This window comes from Phycodurus eques, chromosome 7 (assembly GCF_024500275.1).
Source record: "Phycodurus eques isolate BA_2022a chromosome 7, UOR_Pequ_1.1, whole genome shotgun sequence".
In the NCBI taxonomy this organism is placed as follows: domain Eukaryota; kingdom Metazoa; phylum Chordata; class Actinopteri; order Syngnathiformes; family Syngnathidae; genus Phycodurus; species Phycodurus eques.
The window spans coordinates 11,918,667-11,938,935 of record NC_084531.1 but is presented as its reverse complement, the minus strand read 5'-3'; the positions used below and the strand labels follow the sequence as shown (position 1 = coordinate 11,938,935).

Genomic DNA, 20,269 nt, shown 5'->3' with positions numbered 1-20,269 from the left:
GATGGCAGCATATGTTTCTCCAAAACCTGTATGTACCTTTCAGCATTAATGGTGCCTTCACAGACGTGTAAGTTACCCATGCCATTGGCACTAACACAGCCCCATTCCATCACAGATGCTGGCTTTTGAACTTTGCGTCCATAACAGTCCGGATGGTTCTTTTCCTCTTTGGCCCGGAGGACACGATGTCCACAATCCATCCATCCATCCATTTTCTGAGCCGCTTCTCCTCACTAGGGTCACGGGCGTGCTGGAGCCTATCCCAGCTATCATCGGGCAGGAGGCGGGGTACACCCTGAACTGGTTGCCAGCCAATCGCAGGGCACATACAATCAAACAACCATTCCCACTCACAGTCATGCCTACGGGCAATTTAGAGTCTCCAATTAATGAATGTTTTTTGGGATGTGGGAGGAAACCGGAGTGCCCGGAGAAAACCCACGCAGGCACGGGGAGAAAATGCAAACTCCACACAACGATGTCCACAATTTCCCCCAAAAGTTTTTAATGTGGACTCGTCGGACCACAGAACACTTTTTCACTCTGTATCAGTCCATCTTAGATGAGCTCTGGCCCAGAGAAGCCAGCGGCGTTTCTGGGTGTTGTTGATAAATGGCTTTTGCTTGGCATAGTAGAGTTTGAAGTTGCACTTACGGATGTAGCGCCGAACTGTATTTACTGACATTGGTTTTCTGAAGTGTTCCTGAGCCCATGTGGTGATATCCTTTACACATTGATGTTGGTTTTTGATGCAGTGCCGCCTGAGGGATCGAAGGTCACGGGCATTCAATGTTGGTTTTCGGCCTTGCCGCTTACATGCAATGGTTTCTCCAGATTCTCTGTACCTTTTGTTGATATTATGGACCGTAGATGATGAAATCCCTAAATTCCTTGCAATTCTACGTTGAGGAACATTGTCCTTAAATATATAGTAATATATAGTCCTTCGACTATTTTCTCACACACTTGTACACAAAGAGGTGAACCTCGTCCCATCTTTGCCTGTGAATGACTGAGCAATTCAGGGAAGCTCCTTTTATTCCCAATCATGCACCCACCTGTTCCCAATTAGCCTGTTCACCTGTGGGATGTTCCAAACAGGTGTTTGATGAGCATTCCTCAACTTTTTCAGTCTTTTTTGCCACCTGTCCCAGCTTTTTTGGAACATGTTGCAGCCATAAAATTCTAAGTTAATGATTATTTGCTAAAAACAGTAAAGTTTATCAGTTTGAACATTGAACATCTTGTCTTCATAGTGTATTCAATTAAATATAGGTTGAACATGATTTGCAAATCATTGTATTCAGTTTTTAATTATGTTTAACACATCGTCCCAATTTCATTGGAATTGGGGTTGTTAATACCAAGAAGTAAAAGCTGGAATTCTGAACCTTTGTCTCATATTATTTTGATCTGAAACCCAAATGTCTTCAGTATACAACCAAAACAAAGGAATTGACCTTGCCGTTCCAATACTTTTGGAGGGGATTGTAAGTGTGTTAGATTTGATTTGAGTAAGAATAAATTTCAGAGCAATGATGTGGAAAAAATACATTTACCCAGCCCTGCAAATTTTACAAACATATAATTTTATCCTGTTACAACAATTCATTGGCTCAGTCTGAACATGTTCAACCAAATATAATAGAGTTTGTACACAATGAATGGCATTGCAAGATAGATCTTTTTTAAAGTTGCTTTTTACCTCGTTTTGGAAAAGAGCTCTAAGTTCTTGGGTCTGAGTTTGCTCGTCAAGATACTGAACAACATAAAATCTTAACAAACCGTGATGTCATCCTAGATTTGCAGTCTACTTTGTCCCATTGCAGTACTCATTAATTTGGAACTATACTGCAGTATTTTGAACTAAAGGTTTTACACCTAATATATTTTGCCAGAATTCAAGAATCTCTGTGCAATATCAACACCGTCATACTTTCTATTATGTGTCTTCACTGTAGCATACTTTTTGTCTGATTTTATGGATAGCTTAATGTTTCTCTGTGTATTAAAAAGGCTACTGTTTGTGTTTGGTAGCAGACTGTGTGGTTAAGAGCAGTGGCCACCATTAGGGTGTGGTGCCCACTGGGTGTAGCTTGGCACTAGTACAAGCCAGGCCTACATATCAGATGTGGTGCCGTGGAGTGCCTGTTTGCAAACTTAGACAGCCACTGACTATATGCGTCTGTGTGTCTATTATCTGTGTGTGGGTGCGTGCCTGTGTGTGTTAACGGGAGAAAACGATGAGTGGTGCTTTTTTTAAAGGATGGTGTGTGTGTGTGTGTGTGTGTGTGTGTTGGTGAGTGAAGATGAGGAGTGTGTAGTATGGTCTGTCCAAAGTGTCGACCAGTGTTGTGCTTCCTTTACCTTGCTAATTTTTTACCAAATAGTGAACCTTGACTCTTTCTCTACTTGCCTGACATGCTTCAACTTGATTGTGATGTTGTCGGGACTGTTACATTACTATTATAGAAAAGAGTTAGAAATGTCTAATACTGCGGGTTTTTTTTTCACCAAAACCCTACTTAAATATGTGATTGTTTATAGGCTGTTGTTGCTGGTCACTTATTGCACATTAAACAGGCCTGCCTTCAAGCAAGCTCTACATAATGCAGCCTAGCCTTGAGTCTTTTTCCTCTTCCAAAAAGTGTAATTAACTGATATGTTCTCTTTTTCTATGTTACAGTTCCCAGAATGTGGCTTCTATGGTATCTATGATAAGATATTGCTGTTTAAGCATGACACATCAACCAGCAATATCCTGCAGCTGGTTAAAACTGCAGGTGACATTCAAGAGGGAGATCTGGTGGAAGTGGTGCTCTCTGGTAAGTAGTGTAAAAAAAAAAAAAAAAACTGAACATGTCAGCTGTTTAGACCTCATCTATAAATTGAATCTTTTTTATCTATAGCGGCAGCCACATCAGAAGATTTCCAGATTCGGCCCCATGCTCTAAACGTGCACTCCTACCGGGCCCCGGCCTTCTGTGATCACTGCGGCGAGATGTTGTTTGGACTGGTCAGACAAGGGCTTAAGTGTGATGGTGAGAACACTTTTTTTTTTAATCCATGAGATGATGTCACAGGATGTCTTCCTCACATTCATCACTTTGATGATGTCTTGCTCCCGGTCTCTGGTTCCTTGGTGCCCTCCGCAGGGTGTGGACTGAACTACCACAAGCGCTGCGCATTCAGCATTCCCAACAACTGTAGAGCTCGGAAGAGGCGCCTGTCCACAACTTCTGTGAGCAGCAGCCAGTCTCTGCGTCTCTCCACCAGCGAGTCCGTTTACAGCGTTGGGACCACATCTACTTGCACCGAGGACTCTGGCCTCGTCCGCTCACACACGCAAATGGTATTAGCCCTTTATAGGGCACCTGTTGACATACTTGGGAACTCAAAATACAGTAGAACTGTTTCAAGACACTGATTGACCTCAATTAAAAAAAGAATTGTGGGGAGGGCAGAATCCAATTTAACATCCTTAATTGCCATACAAGTATAAAAATAAATGAATCACTGTAAATATTCAATTCAACCCTTTTCTATACTGCTTGTCTATACTGCGTTGCGGCTGAACTCGAGCCTATCCCCACTGAAATAGGGTTTAAAACCCCAAACCCCCACAGCGCACACATGGACAAACACCCATTCACACTCAAATTCACACCTACGGACGATTTAGAGCAGTGGTAGGGAAGGTATGGCCCTTGGGTACACATACGGCCCTCTCCGTTCTCTGAAGATTTATAGTGGGGACGGAAAGTATTCAGACCCCCTTATATTTTTCACTTTGTTATATTGCATCCATTTTCAAAAATATACTCGGCTAACTGACAGGATTGCTACTATCATATAATATAAAATTTTTAAAAGGCATGAAGTTAAATGAATAATTCAGTATTGTACTATAATGGAAGGTTTTTCTTTCAATTCAATAGTAAAATAAAGATTAAAAGAAAGATTTGTTATTCATATAAATTCTTCATAACATTTTGGCCTAGCCTACAGGAAAGAGTTGTTTATTTGTTGGCTGTGTCCAATGTTGTGTTTGTCATACTATAGAATAATTTATTTCTTGTGTTTAGTGAATAATGCTGAAGATAACCAACTTCCCCCCAGAAAATTGCATGATAAATCGCTATCACAATATTAGTTTAGAAAAAACAACGACACTGCAATCAGAGTATTTTCCCAAATCACTCAGCCCTCTTCCTGATTGATAACTAGGTACTTTTACAGGGTCTGACATTAACGGTGTCTCAGGGCCACTACGCCGCTGTGTTGGGCCACCATCTCCCTATAGACACTGCCCGCGCAGGCCAGTACAAATTTCAAAGTCACCAAAAATCTTTGCCCGCTAGAAAATGGCCTAAAACTGCATTTTCAATCTTGGTCTGAAATTCTTTTATCACCGAAACATCCCGTCGAAGATACTGATATCAACACCAGAATCACCAGCATAGAACACTGATCAGAGTACCACTACTTATACATAGTGTGCCAAACATCAAGACACAAGATAAAGCATTGTTTGAATGTCAGTGCTAATTAATTAGTTTTATAATTTTGTAATTGATTTTTTCTTTTAAGCATTATTATTCATTTGTGCAATTGCAATGCTTTGATTTTAGTGGTTAGTACAGCGTCATTGGCATGAATGAAATTTGAGCAATAATTGCTTAATAAATACTTAAGGGGCTTAAATAATACAGTATAAAGACGCTAAATACGAAATAATCACGACAACAATGTATTATATCATGAATATACAGGCCCAGTACAGGTTCTGACTGGGCCACCACAACTTGGCTCGTGAAGATCGTCGCTTCACTCAAAAAGGCTTAACGTCGGACCTTGTTTTAATTTGGCCAACACCATTAAAGCTTCTCTGCTTAGTTCCCAGTGATGAGGACTGGCTAAGTGCGGCTAAAGGTTTAGCACATATACACGTGATGTTGTGGCTAACTACACACAAGGAGATTTTTATACTGTTTAGCCACATTGGATAAGAGGTTTCATGACCCAGTTCCAAGCCTGAATTACCAATTATTGAAGACTTTGTGCCAAATTACCTTTCATATGTTAGGATTAATAACTGATCACGTTAAAGATTTCTCAAAATAATTGTCAACCGTGATTTAATAAGGTAGGAAACAGATAAATATCAGTATGCAACACTTTATTTCTGTAAATCTGTGCAAGTGTTTACATTTCAGATGATGACTTCTACAGCATTCCTAGGAAGTCACAATGTCCCATCGCTGGTGAGATATTTTTAGAACAGGACTACAAGCTACTTGTGGTCGTTGGAGGGTTATAGTACCTGGTGGATACAATGGCAAAAGTACAGAGGGAGATGAATGCTTTTACTGTACGGCATTTGCTTTGAAGCTGAGTCGCTTCTCGTAAAAAAAAAAAAAAAAAAAGAAACAAAAGAAAAACACATACAATCCCCTCCAAAAGTATTGGAACGTCAAGGTCAATTCCTTTGTTTTGCACCTTTTGCACCTCTTGTTTGAAGCCACCTACCTTGCCATTCCAATACTTTTGGAGGGGACTGTACACACACTCAATCCCCTTTCTTTCCTCCCTTTCTACCATAGCCCCGGACACCGAGTGAGGCCCGGCGCTTCTACACGGGCCGACCCGTACATCTAGACAAGATCCTGATGAGCAAGGTGAAGGTGCCGCACACGTTCGCCGTCCACTCGTACACGCGTCCAACGGTGTGCCAGTACTGCAAGAGGCTCCTCCGAGGGCTCTTCAGGCAGGGTCTGCAGTGTAAAGGTGAGGAAAGATATGATAATAGACACACATTGTTCACATTATATTTTGGGCTGTCGAAATTAATGTGTTAATGCATATGATTATTCACACAAAAATATCCCATTACTCATGTATTAACACAGATTAATCACACAATTTATTTTGACTGCACATGCTCCTTTACCTTAACGGGTGGATATCTGAAAGGCGGCACAGCTTGCTATAAGGTCAGTGATCAGATCAATGCTTACGCCAGTGCAAAGATGAGTGAGGAGACTCCGACTAGTGTGCTCGGTGGCAAATTTTACTTCAGAAGTCACCCCGATGGGACTTTCGATAAAACAAAGGTAATTTGCATATACTGCAGCACTGAAAGCTCTTTTCATCAAAGCAACAACAAATTTAAAATACCATCTTCATGCAAAATGTGTGATTAATCATGATGAATCAAACTTGAAATGTGTGATTAATCGTGATGAATCAAACTTCAAACTTCATGTGTGATTAATCTGATTAAAATAATTAATCAATTGACAGCCCTAATTATAGTATAACCAAATACTTTTTTTAATGTATTGTTTTCAGACTGCAAGTTTAACTGCCATAAACGTTGTGCATACAAAGTTCCTAACGACTGTCTTGGCGAAACCATTGGAGGTAGGTGCACATATAAATGTAATCTCTGCAGTGCTACAACGTTAACCCTGCCTGAGTTTCATATACAGTCTCATTTGCATGCTTGTTCAAATTAATAACCAATATAACAAAACTGGACTGATTTGGAACTCATTGCTACTAATCTCTTTATCTTCTCAGAAAACAGAAGTAACAGCGGTAAGTCTGCATGCATGTGTGCTGAATAGTAGTGATCCAAGTAAAAGCAGCCATTTTTATAACACGTGAGATGTAAAAATGAAGTTGCTCTCAACCCTGTTTACCACTTTTAATATTCCCAGATATGCTGAGTCCCAGTGCTGACCCTGAGGTGCCCATGGACTATACCAGCGACTACGACGCCTCAGACAAGTCCTCAATGGACGACTCGGATGAAGCCTGCAGCATCCCGGGCTCGTTCTCTCCTGAGAGCAACCAGGATGGAGTCAGTGCAGACCAGAGGTATTCAAAGAGAGCATAAAACATGTCACACATAGAGACTTCACTTTATATCGCCTGTATTATGTGTTTCTTCTCAGTGTTTACATTCCACTCATGAGGGTGGTTCAGTCAGTGAGGCAGACTACCCGTCGATCCAGCACAGCCATCAAGGAGGGATGGATGGTTCACTACACCAATAAAGACACACTGGTACGGTACTTTATCTCTACTAAATCATCTCAGTTATATGGGTTCCTTTGTTTCCTTTCCTGTAGCTTCTGTCTTGCTAGTCGTATTACCTCTACCAAGGTTTTCTTTCTCCTTTTTTTAGCAGGAGAACGCCAAAAACATGTTAACGATATCGACAAAAAATATATTAAAAAAAAAAAAATATATATATATATATATATATATATATATACATATACACACACACACACACTTGTATGTAAGGTGTGTAACAAACAACAACAAATATTTTTTATGCATGATCTGGTTCGGATCTGATCCACATTATTTCCACTTCCATCTATAACTGCTTCCTACAACAACATTTGGATATTTTCCTGTCTCTATGTTTTCTTTGTATTGTTTTTGTCACAGTGGCCTCTTGGAAAAGTAATTTCAGCCCTTTGTATATTGCACATATATTGAGGACTGACAATAAACGCTACCATACCATCTTGCTTCTTCACTAACTCTTCCTCTGCCGTCTTTGTCTCTCTCTCTCTCTCTTTCTTTTTTTAAAAATCTTCTTTCATGTCACTCTTAATTTCTCCTCCTCTTAGCCTTCCTGTCACCTGGCCATTCTTCTTCTCTTCCTCTGGACATCAGCCCTCAAACCTTCCCATTCCTCAAATTACATGTCCTCTCCCTGCACTACCCTCACAGAGAAAGAGACACTACTGGCGTCTGGACTGTAAGTGCATCATCCTTTTCCAGAACAACACCTCAAACAAATACTACAAGGTAAGTCTAGATTGCGCCATCACATTGGAGAATGTCACACTTCTAGAGCGCCACTATGGTTTTGTCTCATCCTGGATCCATCTTCCTCGTAGGAGATCCCTCTCTCAGAAATCCTGGAGGTGCGACCAGCCGGTAACTTCACTCTGGTACCCTCCGGTACAAACCGGCACTGCTTCGAGATCATCACGGGCACCATGTGCTACTTTGTGGGGGAGGACCCCAACACCCTTCCTTCCCAGTCCCCCCAGCACTCCCACCCCCAGTCACCCCCATCCCCCAGCCAAGTGGCGCCCAATAGCGGCATCGGGCGTGAGGTGGCCAAGTCATGGGAGAGCGCCATCCGTCAGGCCCTCATGCCTGTCATCTTCCAGGATGCCCCTCCAGCGGAAGGAAACACTACTCACAGTGAGTCACACCTTCACTGAGATAGTCTTGCAAATTGAGAAGATTTAGTTGTTGTAGATTTTTATGGACTACCTGCATATGCAGACCTTTTCAAAAAATTACCTTACAGACCCTTTCCAAAAAATTTGAATATCATGGAAAAATGTATTTACATAATTCCATACAAAAAGTTAAACTTTTATAGATTATAGATTCAGGGCCCACAATTTAAACCATTTCAAGTATTTTTTTGGTTTATTTTTACATAATTTGGGCTTCCAGCTCATAAAACCCACGAAAGCAGGAATTCAAAAAATTAGAATACTGTGAAGAAATCAGACCAAATTATGCAGGCCATAAATGTTTTAAAATGAGCGTCACACACTAAGCACCTCCTAAACTCAAAGCACCTGCACAGGTTTCCCCAGGTGTCATTAAATTGGTTCAGTTTGGTTCATTTGTCTCAGTTGGGTTCAATATGGGGAAGACTGCCGACTTGACAACTGGCCAGAAGACCATAATTGATACCCTCCATAGGATGGGTAAGCCACAAAACGTCATGGCTAAGGAGGCTGGCTGTTCACAGAGTGCTGTGTCCAAGCATATGGAAAGGAAGTGGAAGGACAAAATGTGGCAGGAGAAGATGCACCAGCAAAAGAGATGACCATGGGCTTCAGTGGATTATCAAACAGAGAAGATTCAAGAATCTAGCAGAGATCCAGTAAGAGTGGAATGAGGTGGGAGTCACAGCGTCAAAAACCACCACATTCAGACGCATCTGGGAGATGGGCTACAACTGTCGGGTTCCTCGGGTCTAGCCACTTCTGAGCCTGAGTCAATGTAGGAAGCCGCTCAACTGCACCAAGGAGAAGAAGGACTGGACTGTTGGCCAGTGGTTAAAGGTCCTCTTTTCCGACGAAAGTGTGCCTTTCAATCGGGAATCAAGAACCAATTTGGAGTTTGGAGAAAGACGCGTGAAGAACAGAACCCAAGCTGCTTGAGGTCCAGTGTGAAATATCCACAGTCAGTCATGATTTGGGGTGCAATGTCCAGTGCAGGTGTTGGTAAACTCTAGTTTCTTAAATCCAAGGTCACCGCAATCCCACGGCACATCGAAGCAGTGATTAAAGCAAAAGGATTCCCAACCAAGTATTGAAGATTAACATATCGGTTTGAAAGTGCCATATTCTGATTGATTTAATGTGACCCTAATTTCTTTCTTTTTTTTTCAACAAAAAGTGAGCAGTAAATGGTGATTTCTTCACAGTATTCTTATTTTTCTGAATTCCTGATTTTGTGGATTTTATGAGCTGGAAGCCCAAAATATGTAAAAATAAATAAATAAATACTTGAAATGGTTTAAATTGTGGGCCCTGAATCTGTCAAAGTTTAGCTTTTTGAATGGAATTATGGCCATAAATAAATTTTTTCGATGATATTCTATTTTTTTGGGGAAGGATCTGTAATGCATATAATGCAGGGTGTCCTAAAAGTCACAATAAATTTTTTTCCACTTCGTTTCGGGTATCATTGACAGAGGTGTGGCTATCAGCATTTGACAGCTTAGGCTTTGCAGTTTTTGTGAGCCTAGAAGTTTTTCTGTCCCCGCTGCAATTCAGCACCAGTTTGAGGAGCTTTATGGTTGTCACACTGCTCCAACACAGTACAATTTACACTTTCCATGTCAACTGTCTCGAAACAGGATCTGTTTGACATAAGGGAGTTCAAAGATTTCAAGCGGAAGATTTTAATGCTCAACAATTTGAAGTCAGTATGGGTGAAGCTTTATAACTCTCTGAACCATCGACTAAATCTAGCTATTGTTGATGCTGAGTTCCAGGGCATCCCTACAGAAAGACGCCCTGGCTTTGTGCGAACGCCTGCTCGAGGAGTTTTGTGTCTTCATCAGGGCTGTTAGTAGCAGGCCCTCCGCTCAGTGTTTTGTCAAGGACAGATCCTGTTTCGAGACACTTTAATAGTGTAAAGTTTACTACACGTTACAGCACTCTGATGGCCATAGAGCTTCTCAGACTGGCCCTGAACTGCAGTCGGGGACAGAAAACTTCTTGCCCGGATGCAAATTTTGTAATGCTGTTCAAATATCAATCAACTGTTTACTTTATATTACGACAATTATATTACTGTAAGAGCTATATAAAAAATGCAGCCTTCACAATTTTTCTACTGTGCAAATTACATAGTATGCATATTTCCTATTAAGGACAAGCCTCCGTCAGCATTTCTGTGTCTAACAGTCAAATCCAAGAGAATGTGGTAAGGTGCTTTTTTTTCCACACGTAACAAAAGTTATCACAGGAATAATAACACAAATGGTTGTTAATCATTTTAATGTGCTTTCCTGTAGGACATAGGTACAGTGTACCAAATATTTGCTGATGAAGTTCTGGGATCTGGGCAATTTGGAGTCGTGTATGGAGGTATGACCCTGCACATGAGCTTTCACAAGCTCATCTTAAACGTGATCGACAATTGTGTTAAATTACCAAACAAACACACCATCTGTTTGTTAACACAAATGCTCTAAATGTTTCATTTCTCCATCAGGAAAGCACCGAAAGACTGGGAGGGACGTGGCCGTCAAAGTTATCGATAAGCTCCGCTTCCCTACTAAACAGGAGAGCCAGCTGAGGAATGAGGTGGCCATACTGCAGGTAAAAAACACATTCATTCAAACTCTGCTGAATGAGTAACTTAATTCCCAGGAATTAATTACATATATTTACTGTTTTCACAAAAATATCAAAAACTGACACTTTGGTTTTTGTTTTACATCGAAGAAGGTGAAAATATTTTGATAAATAGGTTTTTTTTTAGGCTTGTGTTAAGCACGCAATACATTTATGACCAGATGGAGGCGACAAAGGCGGACGACTCTGGATTAAAAAGTTGTTTATGATCAGTTCAAGAGCTTTCTTCCCCTGAAGATCAAGTCATTAAATTTCACTTTATTTCATTCACTTATCTATCCTTTTTGCCAAGATTGAAGCTCTAACGTTGCCTGGTACCTTCTGAATCACTCCCACTTTCAGAGTTTGCGCCACTTGGGTATCGTGAACCTGGAGTGTATGTTTGAGACCCCGGAGAAGGTGTTTGTTGTCATGGAGAAGCTCCACGGCGACATGCTTGAGATGATCCTCTCCAGCGAGAAAGGCCGACTGCCTGAGAGGCTCACCAAATTCCTCATCACTCAGGTGTGCATGCATGCCGGCACAGGGGAGATTTATGGGTGTATGTTATTGTACCAGTAGTACTTGTGTACGTGCTGCGTATGGTTTTGCTTTTCAGATACGCTGGCATTTGAAAGTGTGACACTTTGTGGCACTGTGGCTTCTACATCCTGTTTGTTTGTGTAGATTCTTGCAGCCTTGCGACACCTGCACTTTAAGAACATCGTCCACTGCGACCTCAAACCTGAGAATGTGCTGCTTGCCTCTGCTGATCCTTTTCCCCAGGTAGGGGAAAAAAAGCAATCAAAACACTAATTTTAAAAAATGAATTTAATAATTTTTGGGAAATTATTTATTCACACCAAATAACGCATGTTGTTCATCTTTCTATGTCAGCGATGTATAGTGACAAGCAGAACAATTAACACTCCTTCATTAGACGGCAGACTGTACAGTCAAACTGCGTCTCTGTTTGTTGCCAGAATAATAGCTTTGCGATCAACAGGCCCCAATTTTACAATGACTTAGAAAATTTGTGAGTAAATTGAGACAAGATCATTATTTCAATTTATATACAGTACTTTCGGTCACATTTCTGTTTGGTGTGCCATGATTTTTCTAATGGAAAATATAGTATGTGCCTTGACTAGTGTCGGAAAACACTAAAATACAGCACTGACCTCCACCAAGGCTTAACACATGTCCTGAACGTAGTGGCAATGGATGTAAATAAAGTCACATTAATAATCCACACTGAAGTTTCATCTTCAATACATGACACCGCCTTCAGTCATTACAAGAAAAGTGAGCTACCTTTTGAGTACTGTATTTTCACGACCATAGGGCATAGGGTATTAAAAAGCGCAGTTTCAGTTACGGGGTCTATTTCTGCATTTAACGCATACATAAGGCGCCCCGTCCATTTTGGAGAAAATTTAAGACTTTTAAGTGCGCCTTATGGTCATGAAAATACGGTAATTAACATTATGAACCAACTACAGTTGCAGTTCGCAAGACTACTCACCCCTGCCAAGGCCAAACAATCCGAAACATGACCGTTTGACTTTTTTGATTTAAAAAAAATTAGGCTGCGAGTGGACAGAAACGATAAATTCATTCATAATTTGCAACTTTATCCATATCATCACAAAAACATCTTCGATGTCAGACTCTTTGCGTAATCTTGCTCACTAAAGAAAGAAAGCAAGATGAAAGAAATTTTTTTTTAATTTACGTGAAATTTGCCTTTAACACTCTGGAATCACAATAAACAAATGACACACATCCTAAGTAAAAAGCAAAAAAATAAATAAAAAATGAATGCAGATTGTAAAATGCTTTTAAAAATATGCGCTGAAAGTGTTCATAGGCGGTGAGTCATAGTTATTTTAGTAGCTTGCTGTCCAAAAATGCCACAGCTTGAGGCACAACTAACTAAAAACTACTCAACAAAAAGCATGGCTGTTGACAATGATGTTCAATAGTCGTTTCTTTTTTAATTGCTTAATTGCCCAACTCAAGGGTGTGTTTCAACATTTTTCAGTGCTTGGAATCTGGCCTGATTAGTTTGGATGAATGATGTTTTTAAACTGATATAGTCCTTGCAGTCCAAGGCATTGCAAATATTCAGTTGATTTGTTCTTCCATCCATCCATCCATCCATTTTCTGAGCCGCTTATCCTCACAAAGGTCACGGGAGTGCTGGAGCCTATCCCAGCTATCTTCGGGCAGGAGGCGGGGTACACCCTGAACTGGTTGCCAGCCAATCGCAGGGCACACATAAACAAATATATTTGATTAGCATTTACTGTATGAATGTATTTGAAGTCAATTGAACTGTACCTCATACTCATTCGGTCGTCCCATATTTCTCGTCTCAGGTGAAACTGTGTGATTTCGGCTTTGCCCGAATCATCGGGGAGAAGTCGTTCCGTCGCTCGGTGGTCGGCACGCCGGCCTACCTCGCCCCGGAGGTTCTGCTGAACCAGGGCTACAACCGCTCGCTGGACATGTGGTCCGTCGGAGTCATCATGTACGTCAGCCTCAGCGGGACGTTCCCTTTTAATGAGGATGAAGATATCAATGACCAGATACACAACGCCGCCTTCATGTACCCTTCCAACCCCTGGAAACAGATCTCCTGCGATGGTAGAGACAGTTGGAGGATCTGGAGTTTTATTTGTTGCTTTATGAGCTTTATTTTTATGGTCCGTTTGGTTTCCAGCCATTGATTTGATCAACAACCTGCTGCAAGTTAAGATGAGGAAGCGCTACAGTGTTGACAAGAGTCTCAGCCATGCTTACTTACAGGTAACGCACGGAAATTTTCAAGGCTTCTATTGAGGCTCCTTTAAGAATACTGTTAACGTCAATCTTTAAATATTAAAACTTTCATCTTGTTTTTGGCCTCTCCAAAATATGAAGACATCTAATCATCTGACCTGATTACACACTTTTAGTCAATCAGTGGACTCAAAATTAGCACCTTGGTGCAGACATTATTCAAAAGTAGGGGAACTATAGATACCGATATCAGTTCCGATACTGTACGTCTGTACTCTGACTCCGATGTTACACACCAATACCACTTTACCAGCTTGACCAGCCAAATAATCTTTGAAAGTTCACCTGTGGAGTGTTTAAAACGTAATTTGAACTGGGTCATCCTGTTTCAGATATAATAACCATGAATAGAATATGACCTGTAAACACGAGAAGTTGACGGAGCGTAGCCCAATATTATGTAGCCTGCTTGTTATTAAATGATGTCCAGGATAATGATGCACTTTTAGTTGATTTAAAATAATTGATTGGCTACAATAGGCTGAAAATAAGGTTTTGATGCTCATATATTGCATAGTCCTCCAATATTTGAACTCATTCAGTGAGTTAAAATATTCATTTATTGCCGATATGTCTTCCCCCTCAGGACTATCAGACATGGCTGGACCTGCGAGAGCTGGAGACCAAGCTAGCCGAGCGTTACATCACCCACGAGAGCGACGACAGCCGCTGGCAATCGTTTGCCCGCCAGTATACGCTCACGTACCCCGCCCACCTCGTGCCCCCGCCTCCAGCACCCCCTTCGGATGACGACGAGGGCAGGGACGACGCGGAGGTGCAAGGCCTCACTGAGCGGGTTAGCATCCTCTGAGGGTCCCGTAGTGTTTACACTGCCATCACCATAATGAGCTGTATGGCAGCACTTCATTTGTAAAGTCTAATTTCCTCCAAGCAGCCACATTCAAATCTTCTTTTGTAATTGCTTTTTGAAACTTCATAAAGTTCTGCCAGTCTTTGCAGATAACCAGCAGAATACATCAAAGAAAAGAAGTAAAGGTTTTGTATAGTGAGAGATATCACTATAAAGTGCCTTCAGTGTCCTTGTCAAAATTACTCAGTCATTGGGAAATGTAGCAGAACAATGCAACTGAGTTCTTGTTATAAGTGGCTAAGTATTTTCACCAAAGCAGTACAATAATACTGCAAGTCTCTTAAAATGTGTTTCCTTCATGTTCTTGTCTTTTTCTTTTTCTTTTCCCATTGGATATACATGATTCTGATATGCCCCACACCACTGCTCTGCAAACAGTGTTTGTTGTAAGTGGTTCAATGATACTAAATCAACATTTTTTTACATGGCTTCATTGTCCACAACAAGTAATGTGAGAAAATTCACAATTTTCTATATTCTAGTTCCATGATTTTGCTGAGCATTTTGCATGCATCCCTGAAATTGCGGTCTAGCCTGTCGTTAAGGGCAACTGCCCCTTCAAGATGTTTTCAGTGACATTACAACCACCATTTTGTCTTTCTTCAGTGGAAGCTGAAACAGTGACTAGTTGTAGATGTATATACTGTGTATATATATACACACACACTTAGTGTTTGAGCTTAACCAATATGCATTTCTATCATCATAACATCTACTTAAGACAAGGAATATGAAGCTCAATGGAATGGAAAATCCTAATTTTTGGGGGGTGAAATGGAGAGGTTTCAAAGGCACTTTATGGTGATATTGACTCATAGAACCGCTGAAAAAAATATTACCATCCATTTTCTCCATCATAATCCCTAAAAGGAACCATTACGATGTATTGTGTAATGTAATGATCTGAATCACAGGCCCACTTTTAATGTTCAAAAATAGCAATTCCTTTATGTGATGAGGTCCTTTCAAGTGACGCAAAGATTTGCACGCTTGTGGTCATTCCCAAAAAATGCATGCCCATAATGGTCCTGTACAACTGGAAGTATTGATTTGGCGACAGAATATCTTCCTGTAATTCACACAAGCCACAATCATACTCTTTTTAGAACATATGTTTCTACCAGGAAACAGGGCAGTGCTTATGTTTCCTATTTTCTGCCCATTCCTTGTACACATGTACAAGAACACTCCCCCGCTCCATCGTGATAAGGATCTAGCTTTTGTGGTGTGGATGTAGCTTGATAATCAATTATTTGTCATGTCAACAGATTGCATGTTTTCATGTAGTACAATGAGGTAGACTCAGTGTAAAACTGTGTAATTTTTTATTATATAGTCCATTATAAGGATGTGTACCTTGAAGTTAGTGTCGTGTCCAGTTTGTCGACACATGTGGATGATGATGATGCTAAACTTTGAAGCACAATATAAACCTAGAGGAATATTCACATTTGTTTTGTCCTTTTTTTTTTTGCTTTATCACTTTATTTTAATGCACGGGGAGGTGACAAATAAACAGACGCTAACACATAAACAACTGCCAAGGCAGAAGTTTTTCGACATAATTACATGCTATAACCTTCACAGTCACCGTAATAATATCGTGTTTTGGCAGCTCAGTTCCGTGTTTCTCTTTTTGCTTTCAATGATCAGACATCTGCAGACAGCATTTCATTATCAAGTAGCTGTGATGTCTTTTAAGCCCAGAGAAGGCTGATTATGTGTACAAAGAAACCAGTTGTTACATTTGTCTTACTATTAAAATCACAGCAACAAATATTAAGTTGTATTAAGTTTTGTAAATATAGATGGAAATGTTGAAGGGCAGTTTCAGTGCTTGTTCAGCTCAGGTGACGTTTTCTCTGAGTGTGACAGCTCAATTTGACCTGGCACAACAATTCTGTAGTAATCATTTATATTTACATGGAAGTGCAACCAAATAAGGATCTTTGACAAACCTAAGAACCGCAGTTCAGAGTACCTTGTACTCTGAACTGCTGTTTGGTGCATAGGCACAAACAACAGTCAGGACCCGTCGCACCCACCCGAAGGCGGAGGGAGGCTACCCTCTGGTCCACCGGGGTGAACCCCAACATACAGGCGCCGAGCCGGGGGAGCAATAGGTATACCCACACCTGCTCGGCGCCTCTCACCGTGGGTAACTCCAGAGCGGAAGAGAGTCCAACCCCTCTCGAGAGGACTGGTACCAGAGCCCAAGCTGTGCGTGGAGGAGAGTCCGACTGTATCTAGTCGGAACTTCTCGACCTCACACACCAGCTCGGGCTCCTTCCCTGCCAGAAAGGTGACATTCCACCTCCCTAGAGCCAGCTTCTGTAGCCGGGGATCGGATCGCCAAGGTCCCCGCCTTTGGCCACCGCCCAGCTTGCACTGCACCCGACCCCTATGGCCCCTCCCACAGGTGGTGAGCCCATGGGAAGGGGGACCCACGTTACCCTTTCGGGCTGTGCCCGGCCGGGCCCCATGGGTGCAGGCCCGGCCACCAGGCGCTCTCCTTCGAGCCCCACCTCCAGGCCTGGCTCCAGAGGGGGGCCCCGGTGACCCGCGTCCGGGCAAGGGAAACCTGAGTCCATTTTTTTGTCTTTGTCATGAAGGGTCTTTGAGCCATGCTTTGTCTGGTCCCTCACCGAGGACCTGTTTGCCATGGGTGACCCTACCAGGGGCGTGAAGCCCCAGGCAACTTAGCTCCTAGGATCATTGGGACACACAAACCCCTCCACCACGATAAGGTGACCGCTCAAGGAGGGAATACCTGCAGTAAATATGAGAATATAGTTTAGTTATGGATAAACCACAATATACAGTAATTTAAATTGAGGCTTGTCAAAAATAGTGATCAACGAAAAGTCAATCTAGCACAATCTACACGAATGTATCGCAGAAATCTTCCAGTATATTGTAATCCAGGGTAAATGTTTGCATCTTTTCAACATAAACATTACTTTATATATAGCCTACTGTATAACTTTAACTGTAACCCTACTGCAAGCCAAGGTTTTTTGTAGATATGTAAAAGCGAGATGATTATTTCTTTCTAGTCGAGAAAAGGAGTTTTAATCCTCTCGTTAAATATTGTATTTATGCATGAGTGCTAATATAAAAGCTTCCCAAGCACAAATCTGCTCACGTCTCTTTCTCTTAGGTGGAGGCGAAGAACGTGCATTGTTTTCCGTGTTGTGATTAGCACATGTCAGCTCTTGAGGAGGAAGAACACTCCTGGGCCACCTCGCATGAGGGCACCGCCATTGTCAAATGGCTGCCGGCTCGCTTTTTATGTCTCCTTCACCGGTGCCACCTTTGTACTTATGCCATCAGTGCCACTTCTCCACATGTGCGTCTTCACTGATAAAGAGTTGACACAAATCAAAAATCCATACGAAGTAAACAGCCATGAACCGTCTCATTTGCAGAGCTTTACAACAGAAACATTTCATATTTCTTTGAAATTGTTATTACTATCTCATCCATTCAACATAAGGTATGTGTACCTGGCACTCTCACTGGCTATCTGGGGTGGTGACTGTATCTGGTGTTCCTGCTGTGTGTCGCGATAAAACATTAATAATGTACAGTATGCCTGCGAGTATTGTTATATTACGTCTGTATGTGTTACTACAGATTTTGCGTATAAATATTCATTATTTGAAGGTAAAACCCACTCTTGATCTAATGCTAATTCTAGCTAGCGCTTCAATGGGGGTTTCTAATGACTGTTAGCATTGAGCTTGGAATTTCTAGAATGATCATATGTGTCCTGTTTTTAAATATACAATGTGTGTAATTATTTTTGTTGCGTGTTTAGTTTAACAGTAAACTACACTTGCGGTGTCTATCATGAAACCGTTTCAAGCACGCTCAGGACGGGCAAAGGCTGTGTTTGTGCATGCGTGTCACATATGCACAAACACACAGACGCGGAGTCTGCGTGTCACTTTCAGTCACTTATATTATACCAGTACTAAAAATACCCCGAAAAGTTACGTTGTTAAACTAAGCTATTACTGTTCCATTTGGCAAGATCTTTGTACCTTTGTATTATTTTGTCACTTTGTGACTTTTAACGTGTTAGAAAATGAATAAAACTGATCTTTTTCAACCCGCTCTCGATCAGCCGACAATCACGTGATCAACCCTGATTTTCGAGTTAAAAGTAGCAACACTGGAACGTAGAAGTGGACTTACTAGGCTTGATGAGAAGCATTAGTTTGCTGAAGTATATACATTGAAAACAAATTTGACCTCAATCTGCTTAGAAAATGTAAGGCAACTAATTGAAAGACAGGCTCCGGCACGCCCGCGACCCTAGTGAGGAGAAGCGGCTCAGAAAATGGATGGATGGATAATAATACAACTTTTGGGAGTAGCAGTGTTGGCTTTATACAGTCCTCTTTATCTTATTGTCTATTGTGGCACGATGAGACAAGATGACATGTAACATTTGGCATTATGAGGCTTCAAACAGGATGTTCTCAGAGGGAAGTGGCCACTGATCTTTGAGTGTCTCTTTGTAGGTGCCACTTTTAGGGGTCCTTAGCCAAACCGATGCACATACCGGAACTATATACCTACTGGGGGCGCGTCACAGTGAGTCATCATCAGATTGGAACAGAGATGAAATTCACAGAAGGTATAGAAGTGGACATTCACGATTTTAAGTACATGAACCTATCAAACTCATGTGGCATGCAAACACATTGAGTTCGTGTACTTTTGAGGACATATTTGGTTGACATAAAGCTCCAAAACTAACTTGAAAACACTCAAATGCATACTTGAGTTTCTTTGGGTAGCTGAGTTCCAAGGCATAGGTGAGGCCCATCAGAAAGACAAGGATTTGCAATGTCAGGGATTCCAAAAAGAACCTCAGTTGCCTGGGTGACTATTCCAGCTTTACGGTCCCCCTTTTTGCTGACGACAGATACGCTCACGGCCTCTTGGATGGCTGCAGAATCTACATCATCATAAATATGTGAGAATGAAACCTTGTATAGCTGTTAATTGCATGCTGATTGGGATATTTTCTCTTTAGTTTCACAACTGGGATTACGCCAGGATCTGAACAACAGTATGTCAGTCAGGCAATCAGAGACATAACATCAAGAAGATAGGGTTAACCCATTCGTGGCCCTGTTTGGTTAACTTTTAAGAACTTGCTCGCTTTTCTCAATCACAACCTTTTGTGGGTATAAAATCAGTGTGTGTGTGTATCTATGTATGCACACACTCATATATATTTACACACACACGGAAACAAAATTGTAGCTACACCTCTGTTAATGAAAGAAAACCCCACGGTGGTCCCGGAAATAACTAAAGCAATAATAAATAAAAATGACGGTAATTGAAAATTAACTATATCAGACACTGCTTTTGCACTGTGGTTCAACAGAATCATTTTTAACCACTGATGAAACAGGCATGGACCAAAATGATGGTACCCTTAGAAGAGATTGAAAATAATTTGACCGTAGGGACATGTTCAAACAAGGTGTGTCCTCTAATTAGCATCATAGGTGTCTTCAAACTTGTAGTCAAGTCAGTCGGCCTATTAGAAGGGGTGAGACGCCACTTACTAACCGTAGCTTCGATGGTGAAAATAGCAAACACTAAAAGGTGACTTGCTGACGAATAAGGT

The 20,269-nt window shown here is 41.3% G+C and overlaps 1 protein-coding gene across 2 annotated transcripts in view; it reads left to right on the top strand.

The window, feature by feature from the left end:
* prkd2 (protein kinase D2) overlaps nucleotides 1-18,727 on the top strand; it is a 61,475-nt gene extending 42,748 nt beyond the window's left edge. Inside the window, exons 2-20 of one of the 2 annotated variants that reach the window (XM_061680932.1) lie at nucleotides 2,687-2,825; nucleotides 2,910-3,041; nucleotides 3,156-3,352; nucleotides 5,604-5,787; nucleotides 6,352-6,423; nucleotides 6,583-6,600; nucleotides 6,723-6,882; nucleotides 6,960-7,071; nucleotides 7,753-7,830; nucleotides 7,923-8,235; nucleotides 10,436-10,488; nucleotides 10,580-10,652; nucleotides 10,780-10,886; nucleotides 11,265-11,426; nucleotides 11,589-11,687; nucleotides 13,283-13,550; nucleotides 13,627-13,712; nucleotides 14,332-14,541; nucleotides 17,777-18,727. In XM_061680932.1, the coding sequence (XP_061536916.1) occupies nucleotides 2,687-2,825; nucleotides 2,910-3,041; nucleotides 3,156-3,352; nucleotides 5,604-5,787; nucleotides 6,352-6,423; nucleotides 6,583-6,600; nucleotides 6,723-6,882; nucleotides 6,960-7,071; nucleotides 7,753-7,830; nucleotides 7,923-8,235; nucleotides 10,436-10,488; nucleotides 10,580-10,652; nucleotides 10,780-10,886; nucleotides 11,265-11,426; nucleotides 11,589-11,687; nucleotides 13,283-13,550; nucleotides 13,627-13,712; nucleotides 14,332-14,541; nucleotides 17,777-17,818 (2,505 nt within the window). In that variant the 3' untranslated portion in view covers nucleotides 17,819-18,727. Of the gene's footprint in view, nucleotides 1-2,686; nucleotides 2,826-2,909; nucleotides 3,042-3,155; nucleotides 3,353-5,603; nucleotides 5,788-6,351; nucleotides 6,424-6,582; nucleotides 6,601-6,722; nucleotides 6,883-6,959; nucleotides 7,072-7,752; nucleotides 7,831-7,922; nucleotides 8,236-10,435; nucleotides 10,489-10,579; nucleotides 10,653-10,779; nucleotides 10,887-11,264; nucleotides 11,427-11,588; nucleotides 11,688-13,282; nucleotides 13,551-13,626; nucleotides 13,713-14,331; nucleotides 17,755-17,776 lie in introns of those variants that run through there. The other variant, XM_061680933.1, reaches the window with a different exon arrangement.
* The last annotated feature ends 1,542 nt before the right edge of the window (nucleotides 18,728-20,269 follow it).